The 12,358-nt window shown below is 35.7% G+C and overlaps 1 protein-coding gene across 24 annotated transcripts in view; it reads left to right on the forward strand.

Annotated features, from left to right (window-relative positions):
* nav2a (neuron navigator 2a) overlaps positions 1 to 12,358 on the forward strand; it is a 386,862-nt gene that overhangs the window by 319,142 nt on the left and 55,362 nt on the right. For 2 of the 24 annotated variants that reach the window (XM_073908184.1, XM_073908185.1), the window contains exon 1: positions 11,291 to 11,605. The exons of the other annotated variants lie outside the window; for them this stretch is intronic. In XM_073908184.1, coding sequence (XP_073764285.1) covers positions 11,517 to 11,605 — 89 coding nt within the window. In that variant the 5' untranslated portion in view covers positions 11,291 to 11,516. Of the gene's footprint in view, positions 1 to 11,290; positions 11,606 to 12,358 lie in introns of those variants that run through there. 24 annotated transcript variants of the gene reach the window in all.

Here is a 12,358-nt window from a genome sequence, read left to right on the forward strand (position 1 = left end):
GAGAGAGAGGGAAAATAATTACCTGATGGATCGTTGGTAATATTTCCGGAAGATTAACATGTTGCAGTTTAGCTAAATTAATTCACACCTCCTCTTGAAGTGATTTGCGATGCGCTGTCTCCGTTTACAATGCATGAAAACATTGTTTTGCAGCCGCACTTCATTCTCGAAATGTATAGTTTGTCTGAGTGATGTATACAAACTATATTGTATACTATAACCAGGGATACAGTCAGCCAGCGCAGTCGTCCCTCCACAGTAAAAAGTGACATTTTGTGTCTGCCGGTTTGTTTACTTGCGGGAGTTCCATTGGCATTTTCCCGCACATTCATTCGAACCAATCGAAAAGCAGTTTAGGAAATACGTTCAAAAACATCTTACCAATGAGTGATGTGGATTTTGTCACATGACCGCATTTTGGTTCTTTTTTAACTGGTTCAGACCAAAGCAATTAGTGTGGTGTGAAAAAGACAAAAAAACTGACAGAAAAATGCTACAATGTATCATTTGTTGCCCTTTGTCTGAACCAAATGAACCGAACCACAGATGTGAAAGCACCCTTAGATATGAAATTGTAACTCTTATGTGCTGTTGGGGATGTTTTCATCCACTCTGGGGTGATTTTGAGTCTTAATTTCGCCGTAACCTTTCTGTTTCAGCTAGCGGAATGATATTTGGTGACAAATCTTATATTGACACATATTTTGGGAAATGCTTTGAATATTTTTTAAAAACTCAACGATACACTCAAATTTTTTGATTGCAAAGCCATGACACCATATAATCATGCATTTTTGATTGTTGGTGATTTTCCCTGTTTGTTCATTTTGTTCATCAGTTGGTACCATTAACCTAAGGTTAGTTTACGGATTTTATGTGGAGCTACAGTATATAGAGTAGAACAGCAAATTAAAATGTGTGTATGTGTGTCAGAGTTTGAGAGTGACCTTTGCACACTTACAATGATGCGGCCGAGAAAATCAAAATATGCAGTTCATCTCTCAGAACTACGTAGAGTAAACAAAAACAAAGACTGAGTATTTATGCACCAGCTGCCTTTTGATTAAAATGATGTGAAATTTGAAATTATCCAAGCAAAAACTGATGATAGTTTGGAGTAAAGAGAGCATTATAAATATACGCTTATCTTAGCAAAAATGTAAAAAAATAAACATAAAAACGATAAGTCCAAGCTGAAATACTAAATATTAAAATGGATTTTTTTAAATTAGGTGAAAAACTAAATATTAAACCAAAGTGAAATATAAAAATATGAAAGCAAAAACTCAGTCAAATTAATAAAACATGCTATTGTTGTATATAATTAAGTACCCAAATAAAAAAAAAATCTATCTAGTTTTTTTTTTCCATGTAGCCTCATATGCTGACAAATAATGACTTATATTGCCATTAGTTAATTAGATGAGACACACCACATAATGCTCCTCATGATCAGATATTACTATTTACATTGCATATAATTAACCACAGTTCATCATGTTATCTTCCCAATGAAGAGCAAACATGTTAAAAGTCCCCTGGGTGTCCCGCTTGAAATAACACTTCTTCTGGCAGGACTGTAGATAACAGAGAGCGTTCTGGGAAATGCCACAGCCGCGTTTCCCCAACACATGTTTGAGTGAAAGAGGTTTAAGGACGAAGAGTTTCAGATGACCCCATCCTAACCTCTGGACAGACTTAAACTTTTTTGGCTTTCAGGATTTACTGCAGATGCTTTATTTGGATTTTTTCTTTCAGAATTTCAGAATCTTTCAACATTTTAACATATTTAAAACCTGCTACTGCATTTCAAACTATTGATTTGTAGTAACTTCCATTCAACCCACTTGAAAAAAATATTTTAAATAATAAGAGTGCTCTACAAATAATTCATAAAACATACAGATGGTTTTGTGCTTTATTCTTACTTATCATGAAAATAGCTTTAAAATCGTTACATTAACTTCACAAGCATATTTGTGGCCAAAATTCGCTGTATTTTGTTTTTGTTTTTCTTGGTATGCCCTACAGCAGGGGTTTCTTTGTGAAATTTTGTAACTCTGAATTGTATTTATTTCTATTCTATATATTTGTCTAAATATTTTTTATTGTAATACGAATTTATTTTTATTATGTAAATATATATATATATATATATATATATATATATATATATATATATATATATATATATATATATATATATATATATATATATATATATATATATATATATCCATTTTGCCATGAAATAGCCATAAGTTGCTGATGTGGCAATAAATAAATAATAAATAAATAAATTGTGCAGGAGTTTAATCCACATCTTTGAATGGAAACATAGCATCTTTGAATTAAAAACATGTTTACAATTTAACTGAAATTTAACCTAAGAAAAGCATCATGGTGTATAGGAATAAGACGGATAGGAGAAAAGTATTTGAATGAATAATAGAAGGTGATGCATTAAGTTTTTAGTGGTCAGTTTACTAGTCTTTTTTTTTAATGGTCAGAGGTGGCTTGCATTTTCCTCAGTGTGTGTGTGTGTGTGGTGGGTCATTGGTGTGTGTGTTTGTGATCTTCTTTGTGTGATGTTGTAGGATTTTTCTTCTCTTTGTTTCTCTTCAAGCATCACTCTGATCTGTCTACAGCACACCTGTGCAGCCCAAAGACACCTGGAGTATCAGGGCCTCCCATCTCTCTCATCTGTGTGTGCGTCTGTGTGTGTCTGTCCTGGTTTAAACTGTGTCCTGACTTTGTAGGACTAAAGACTCTTGTTCTTGGGGCCTCTGATGTTACAAGTAGTCACAATTTATATACATGCTTATAGTTTTCTCCATGTATAGATTAATAGGAACATTTTGAAGTATCACAAGTATTAGCCATTAAGATTATTTGTGTTTTTTTTTATCTAATTGATTATTTATTAGATTAGTGTATGTGGGTGTTTGTTGGAAAATGCATTTGAACATATTTTGTGGTTTACATAACTAACTACATAAAACTTTTAATATATTAAAAAAGTAACTTGTCAGTGTACTTAAATCATGCATTTTTAGATGGCAAAATAATACACTGTTAACGATTTTCATTAGAATCTAAAGTAACTTACTGGCAGCAATTTGCCAGTAACTATACATCAAAAATACTGTATTTACATGTTCAACACCTGTATATGGCCATCTTAAGGCCCGTGCACACCGAGACATTTTTTGCTTGCGTTTTCCATCAACCTAAAACACCTCTTGACTAAATAAAGTGCGTCAATGTGATCGTGAATGAAAATGAAAAGCGTCATTTAAAAAAAACGCCTCATGCTTGTTTTTTGTTTTGACGCACCACATCAAAATCTTTTACACCAATCAGGTTGCCACTTTTATTCACGTGCACGGAGTTGCTGAAGTTACAGTAAACAGCACTTGGGTGTCAAGTGCAAGTGGGTGTCAGAAGCTTAAAGTTGTTTAGCGCCATCTAACGTCAAGGAGTGATTTTGCATACTCTTCTGCTCGATGCCAGTGAAAATCGCTTGGGTTTGAATCCGGAAAAACATCTTGAAAATCGCTGACGATAAATGAGAACAAAAAGCATCCCGGTGTGTACGAGCCTTTACTGTATATGTATTTTCAGAATTGTATTATATCTTTACTGCAAAATATACAGTAATGTTCACAATGCAGCTTTAAAATACGGTAACATATTGTACAACTGTCCTACAGTAAAATACAGTTCTTATTACAGTTAAACACTGGGTCATTTACAAAAATTGTTAACAGTGTATACTGTACATATCTAAATTTTATATAATAATGATAATAATAATAATTTTTTTTTTAAAACTTCTTTTTGATTATCAGACTCACTAAAGTGGTCACACTTTATTTTACGGTACAATTCCTGCTTTTTACAAACCATTACATTTCAGCTCAATAAACTACTAATTTGCTGCTTATGAATTGTTAGTAAGATAGTGGTTGTGTTTAGGTCTTGGGTACAGTAGTATTAGGGATGTTGAAGAAGATCATGCAGAATATGTACTCTATAAATGCTAATAAACAGCAACATCTTAATAGGCAGTTATAATCCACTTGGTTTTGATATATAAATTAAAGTTTTATTTCCTGTATGCACTGTTATGTACTATTTATGTTATGTATGTACACTATAATGTTTTTAAAAAGTTTGAAAGTTGAAAAGTTACTGTAATAAAAATGTTTGTTTTTGTAATGATTAGTTTCTACTTGCTAAATTTTTTAACATAGTTTAAGTCATAATTGATGCTATTAATACTGTCTTATTTCTGTGATATTAATAGTTTTTTGATAGTTTTGATAAAGTATACATTTTATTCTACATCCCTAATCCTACCCAAAGCCTAAATCCAACTTTCAAATATGCAGCTAAATGGCTGTTTATTGAGCTGACAGTCATAGTTTATGTTTTGTTAATAATATGAATTGTGACTTGAAATAAAGTGTTACCAAAAAAAAAAAAAAGACATAAAATACGTTTGGCCTTGAAAATATGAAATTCCTATTTACCAGCCCACATCTGCCAGGTTCCCAGTGCCTGAGAAAACCTCAGTCAGAATGATCACATGGCCTGGAAAACTGGGAATCCAGAGTTTTACAGATTTGCAGCCTTCAGAATGGAAGTGAAAAGTTATTAATGACAATTCAGTGACCTGAAGATTTAATACAAGTGTATATTTGCGTATTATGGGTTATTTTTAGAAATAGTAAAAAGAAATAGAGCTGCTAGTAAAGTTCATTAAACACGTCACCATCCCCTTTAACATGTTTTTTTGCTGATCTAGAGTTTGTAGGAGATACATTAGCAGATGCTCTTCTCAGTGTAAATAGATCTGTGCAACATAAACTCCGGTTATGGAGATCTTCATCGCAGTCATTTTTCATGTGTGCATGTCGCTGTGTTTATATGCATTAAAGTGTCCGAGTCGGCACATTTTCAGTATGATTACACGCACACATTACAGGTAACTGGATCAACATGAAGCATTCGAAGCAGCTGATGACCAGAGACAGAGAAACGCAAAGCATCTCGCACACAGAAATACACACGATTCTTTCAGGCCATGATGAAAGCTCTGTTGCTAAGGAGAGTTGGGTTGTGTGTGTGCGCGTGTGGGTAGATGTGTGTTTGATGGGGGATGTGCTTGTAAGTCCACTCTGAGGGTTAAATTCAATACATATGTGTCTGTGTTGGTGTTTTGGCTTAAAGTTGTGTTAGCTGGAGAAAAAGAATCATGCAAAAATTAAATAGTTAAAAACTGTAGCATTTTTTGAAATGCATCAGCTGCTTAGTTATGGCAAAATTCATAATCACATTTATGTTTACTAGATATTAGATAGCAGCACAGTTAGCAGTGGGTTGTCTGATAAATGTTTTGTCACAATATGTGCAATTTTAGATATACTTTTTCAGTTATCAAAACCAATTTCGACATTATTTGTGATAATTCAACTGCATGACCAATCAGCTGTCCCCATAATGATTGCTCTGTTTACTGTTGGTTCCTAGGCAACCAATACTACAGTCAGCCACTCTAACAATTGTATGGATGCTTTAATAATTTACATTTGGGATTTTTTTTACATTTCTTTTAAGGGTTCGCTTTACATTAATAGCTATGTTTCCATCCAAAAATGCAAAAAAAGCATAAAAGACATGCGAATAAAGCAGTATTTCAATCCAACGAGTCAAAGAGAACAAAATCATCACTTCATGATTAACTAGAGCCAAATATTATAAATTAAAAACCTATTTTGCTGTGGAAGACAAAGCTGCGTGTATCATTTCTTCATTTATTAATTGACTTGCGCCTTAGAAGACAGTATGCTGACACGCAGTGAACATGTGGTGACATTTGAAGGAGTGAGACGCAGAGAGCACAGATGCTCTTGACTATTCTGGAGATAATTAATAATTTAGGCCTAATTTCACTTTTAGATTATTTTATATTACAGTATTTTAGAATGACCAAAACAACATTTCAGATGTTTTACAATGCGGTCAACCTGCTGGTTTGTCCCTTCACACACATTTTTATCTTCACATAATCTCTTATAACAAAATCACATGTTTTTTTTTTTTTTTATGTGAATACTGGAATTCATAGGGTAAAAGTGTTTCCATTGTAGTTTATCTTCTCTTATCGTATAAAAAGTGTATCCTACTCAGTTATGCGCATGCGTTTTTTATGTGCATTTTCAAAATGTATGCGGATCTTGGCGTTTCCATCAACATGGATGAAAACAGCTAATGTTAGCTACGTCACAGTTCATTCTGGAAATGCGCTCTGTTCTCATTATTTGCATCAACACTTTTTCATCCAAAAAAAAGCTAGCCTAAAAAATTCAAATTAAGGGACTTTTCTGTGAGATTTGGCCTTTCCATCACTCATTTCTCATGTGATGCAACAGTAGATAATTCTGTCAGTAGTCATTTATTTGCCTGATGTGTGGACCTTTTTTTTTTATAATTGTAAATCAAAATTAAAATGTAAAATATAATTTCATTAATCGCATAGCACAAAGTGTTGGACCTAAATGAACTATTTCAACTGTAACAGCCTTTCTAGGAAGTAGGGTTTAACTTTATTTTGCAAACCACCCTCTGTGGCTAGTGGTTTTCCAAAATGACTAGCCACTCAGCATTTTCACTGCCCGCAATTTTGTTGCTGGGAAATTGTGTGCATATGACTGAAGCTAACTGTTGCATGCTAAGATTTGTTTTCAGCTTGTTTCTATGTTGTTGTTGCTAATAATATTGCAGAATTCACAAAAAGCCTAATTTACCTTTGCATATGAAACAGAAGCAGCTGAAGTGGAATTTAGGTGTTTTTTCATAGACAGTAATATACACTCACCGTGCATTTTGTTTGGTACACTTGTTCAACTGCTCGTTAACGCAATTTTCTAATCCCCCAATCACATAGCAGCAACATAATGCATTTAGGCATGGTCAAGACGATCTGCTGCAGTTCAAACCAAGCATCAGACTGGCTTGGGGTGATAGAAAGGCAACAGTAACTCAAATAACCACTCGTCCCAACCGAGGTATGCAGAAGAACATCTCTGAACACACAACACATCCAACTTTGAGGCAAATGGGCTACAGTAGCAGAGGACCACACCAGGTGCCACTCCTGTTCGTTAAGATCAGCAAACTGAAGATGGTAGGGTCAGAATTTGGCGTCAACACCATGAGGCATGGATCCATCCTGCCATGTAATAATGGTTCATGCTGGTGGCGGTGGTGGTGGTGTAATGGTGTGGGGGATATTTTCTTGGAACACTTTGGGCCCATTAGTACCAATTGAGCATTGTGTCAACGCCACAGCCTAACTGATTGTTGCTGACCATGTCCATCCCTTTATGACCACAGTGTACCCATGCTCTTATGGCTGCTTCCAGGACATTTACATTTGATTGGAGGATAACATGTCGTTTCATAAAGCGTGAATCATCTCAGGTTGGTTTTTAGAACATGACAATGAGTTTACTGTACTCAAACGGCCTCCACAGTCACCAGATCTCAATTCAATAAGAGCACAATTAAGATCATGGATGTGCCGCTGACAAATCTGCAGCCACTGCCTGATGCTATCATGTCAATATGGACCAAAATCTCTGAGGAATATTTCCTCATATTACCTTGTTGAATCTATGCCACGAAGGATTAAGGCAGTTCTGAAGGCAAAAGGGGGTCCAACCCGGAACTAGTAAGGTGTACCTAAATACTAAATTTAAATACTATTTAAAATTCTAAAATGTTATGCCATGAAACTTTCTAAAGTGAAGGTAAACACCTGTAGGAGGCAGCAAGGGACTGTTTTAGATCCCAATCATACCGAACACAAATTTTATTGTGTAGTGAAATGCCATTTTTGAATGGTTTTCTAATGGTCACGAGCATTTTGCATGTTGCTTATACTTGCTGTGCATCTCCTGTTTTAACTGCCTGCTGCGCCTCATGTTTTTGCTATTGCATTCTGTGCGCCTGCAGTTGAAAAAAGCCCACTCTGTGTTGAAAAAGCACGCAATGTTAATGTAGCGGTAGCCTAGAATCAAAGAAGGTTCAGCGCACTGCTCTTTTCTAAAGTCATCAAAAAGGCAGCCCAGTGCGCCTCCCGTTTTCAGAACTGAAAAACACATTTGGTGTGAACGGTCATTAGGTGGCTGATTTAGGCAAGGCAAGGCAAGTTTATTTATATAGCACGTTTCATACACAGTGGCAATTCAAAGTGCTTTACATAAACAAGAGTAAAAGAAACAAGTAAAATAAAAATAAAAACAAATAATAAAAATGCGTAAAAACAAAACAAAACATAAAAACAGGTAAAATGTGATATAAAAGAATGAAGAAGAAGAGAAAAACATGATAGTGAAATCTGTCGGATGTAGCACAGTGCTCATTCAGTAAAGGCACAGCTAAACAGATGTGTTTTCAGTCTTGATTTGAACATGCCTAATGTTGGAGCACATCTGATCATTTCTGGAAGCTGATTCCAGCAGCGAGGGGCATAGTGGCTGAAAGCTGATTCACCCTGCTTTGACTGAACTCTTGGAACTTCTAGTTTACATGATCCTAATGATCTGAGTGATCTGTTAGGTTTGTATTAAGTGAGCATATCTGTGATGTATTGAGGTCCTAGGCCATTTAGTGATTTATAGACCAGTAATAATACTTTAAAATCTATTCTGAATGTAACTGGCAGCCAGTGTAAAGACCTGAGGACAGGTGTGATGTGCTCTGATTTTCTGGTTCTGGTCAGAATTCTGGCCGCAGCATTCTGGATGAGCTGTAACTGTCTGACTGTCTTTTTAGGAATACCAGTGAGGAGTCCATTACAGTAATCCACCCAGATGCTGATAAAAGCATGAACAAGTTTTTCTAAATCGTCACTAAAAACAAAGCATCTGATTCTTGCTATGTTTTTGAGATGATAGTATGCTGATTTACTGACTGCTTTGACATGACTAGTGAAACTCAGATTTGACTCCAGAGTCACACCAAGATTCTTGACCTTATTTTTTGTCGTTTGACCCTTAGTGCCAAGGTACGCATTTGCCTTGAGAACCTCATCTCTGTTCCCAAACACAATCATTTCAGTTTTTTCTTTGTTTAACTGAAGAAAGTTTTGGCACATCCAATTGTTAATTTCATCAATGCATTGGCAGAGGGTGTCAATGGGGCTGTAGTCATTAGGCAGTAAGGCTAGGTAGATCTGAGTGTCATCAGCATAGCTAAGGTAGGAGATTTGGTTGTTTCTCATTATTTGGCTCAGAGGGAGCATGTAAAAGTTGAACAGGAGAGGTGCCAGAATCGAGCCTTGTGGGACTCCACACGTCATGGGTGTCCACCTCAACCTATGGTCACCTATACTGACATGGTAACCTCTACCTTCAAGGTAATATCTAAACCATTTGAGGACCGTGCCAGATAGCCCAACCCAGTTTTCCAGCCTATCCAGAAGTATGCTGTGATCGACAGTGTCAAATGCAGCACTGAGATCCAACAATACCAGCACTGTTATTTTACCTGAATCTGTATTTAGGCGTATTTATTCTAGAATGAATTGGGTGCATGTATTTAAGAATGGACCATTGAATCATTGACTCACTCGTTTCATTCAACAATGCTGAATCATTCAATAAAGAAACATTGTGGTATTTTTCAGAGATGTGCAGCTGTTTCTATGTTGGATTACTTTCTATAAAGAAATAAAGTTTAAAAAGTTAACTGACAATTTTGTACAAACAATTATTTAATGAAAACTACTCGATTGAACTCTCACAGTATATCAAAGTCAAATTTGCAATCATATTTATCTTCATGAAAACATGGTCACTCTGGTCTTGTCATGTTGATAAACCTGGCAAAATGCATCTAGAAGTGTGTTTTTTTTGCAGCTATGAGATGTGTGGAAGATTTTCTGTACATTTGGAAAAATTTTAAATCTGTTGTCCACATCCAGCTCTGAAAAAGGGAAAAAAAGTGAGGTTCTGAAATGAAATATTACATTTAATTTGAGTTTTTTCTACTTAAAAATTATGCAATGGCATTCATTTCTAAATTATGTGTCAGATCTACTTACCCTTTTTGTGTAGAAATGGTTATACACCCTACATTCTCCATTCTATCTATTTTACATGTTTTTTTCAGCGGAAAGTACCCCATTTTTCTTTAAATGATGAATCAAGTGAGTCAGTCAATCGGTTCAAGTCAACGATTTAATTGATTGGCTTATTCAAATGTCTTGAACTAGACTCAGATTGCAAGAAAAACCTGCAAATATGAAGTGAATTGGTAAAATAGTTGATGTAAAAAGGGGGAAAAAACGATAACCGCAGTGGACAGAATAGAACGCCTGTTGACCTCTTATATGTTTTGTGGTCAGTGAGCTTTGTCATTCCTGTACCACAGAGCAGAGATCGGAAAGGTCTGGAATGCCCCAAACTGTTTGGGAAAGTAACGGTCTTCGTAAAAACCTGCCAGTTAACCTACTCTACCACCACACACACACACACACACACACACACACACACACACACACACACACACACACACACACACACACACACACACACACACACACACACTAGCCTGGTTTAACCCCAAATCCCTCTATCCCTGTGCTTAAAATTTCTTTCCCAACATGTCCCACTTTCTTTGTTGAAAAGTAAATAATAAAAAATAAACTACATAAATAAGAAAAAAGGGTGGTGATATTGCACCGCTTTGGGAAAGCAAGCACAGTATTGAAAATCATTACAGGTAATAGCAGAATTTGCACTTTTTTATATATATATAAAAACAATTAAAATCCTAATACATTATGCAAATCATTTAATGTAGAAACAAGAAATAAGATCGATGTCACCTCCAGTTCTCTGATATTTTTGATAACCATCAAGTGTATTTGGCCTATAGATTATGTGTGTTTATATGTGCATACTGAAGAAACTGACGTCAGCACAGCAGGTTTTTAGCGCAGGATTGAGTTCTCATGCAGAAATGCAGGCTGCGGTGGGCCGATGTGGAGGTGCTGTTTAAAGAAGGACGGCTGGTTGGCCTGCTGGGCCACTGGAGACGCTAATGGCAGGGTATCGAGCCAGAGAAAAACCCTCATTCAAGCTACACTCAAAACGCTGATCTCTAATTAGCATCCTAGACCCAGTATAGGGTGGTTCCAGTATGCGCAAGTGTGTGAAAGAGAGAAAACGAGCGTGTGCTTGTGTAAATGTGTCTTTGGGAGCTCTATTGTCTCTCTGTCTTTGTCCTCCTCATGCTCTGTGTGGATGTGAGTGAGTGCTTCTCTGGGTTTTCGGTCTATGGCGACTCCAGCGAACGCTAGCGCTGAAATATCTCTTTTAAGGATCAAATTACTAAAATAGAAAAGCAGACATATGGAGTGACAAGACGAAGGAGGAGATTTGAGACTGCATGGACTTGTGTGGAACAAATACAGTTTTTTTGTGTGTGTGCATTTCGAGTTTATGATCATGAGGCACTTTTTCTCTGAGATAAATCTTCTTATTTCCGCTCCGGCTACTGGTATCCTTGGCGGCCACAGACATCGAGTCAGGTAGAGAGTGTTTATGTGTATTATCTGTGTGATTTTATTGAAAATATCACCCAAAGATGAATATCTGCCATCGTTTACTCATTCTCAAACATGTTTGAGTTTCTTCTGTTGAACTCCAAAGAAGGTATATTAAAAATGTTGCAAAAAAATGCAGTCTATAGTATTTTTTATTCCTAAAATAGGTTTTTTTCCCTCAACATTCTACAGAATGTCTTGTTTTGTGTTTAACAGATGAAAGAAATTCATAAAACCACTAAAGTGTGAGAAAATGTTCATTTTTGAGTGAATTGTTCACTTTCATAAAGCATGGTAATGTGTGTTCATTAAAATTAAATAAAGGTTTGTGGTTCGAACTTCCTCAATTTCCTTTACGTTTTTTTAGACATTTTATTTAAAAGTTACACCAAGGTGATGTAAATTAAATAGATTTTTGGTCCTACTTTATATTTGGTAGTCTTAATGTTTATATACTTGCAACACAAAATAAATGTTAATTTATTTAACATTTTTTATTTATAATAAATAAATGTGTTCATAATGTCTTGCAGAACACTTCAAGTGCCCTTGAGGTGGGACACGGGTAGGTTATAGGGGTAGTCCAGAGTGTATTTTTAAGGCTTGGTTGTGTTTATGGGGTGTAAAGCAATGTGTGCTCATGCTTCCATCATAGAAAAACACGTTGTTATTTTTTTTTCATATATCTTACTTTGATTACATACAGCTACTCTGCTAACATGAAAACGACATATTTCC

This window comes from Danio rerio, chromosome 7 (assembly GCF_049306965.1).
Source record: "Danio rerio strain Tuebingen ecotype United States chromosome 7, GRCz12tu, whole genome shotgun sequence".
Classification (NCBI taxonomy): Eukaryota; Metazoa; Chordata; class Actinopteri; order Cypriniformes; family Danionidae; genus Danio; species Danio rerio.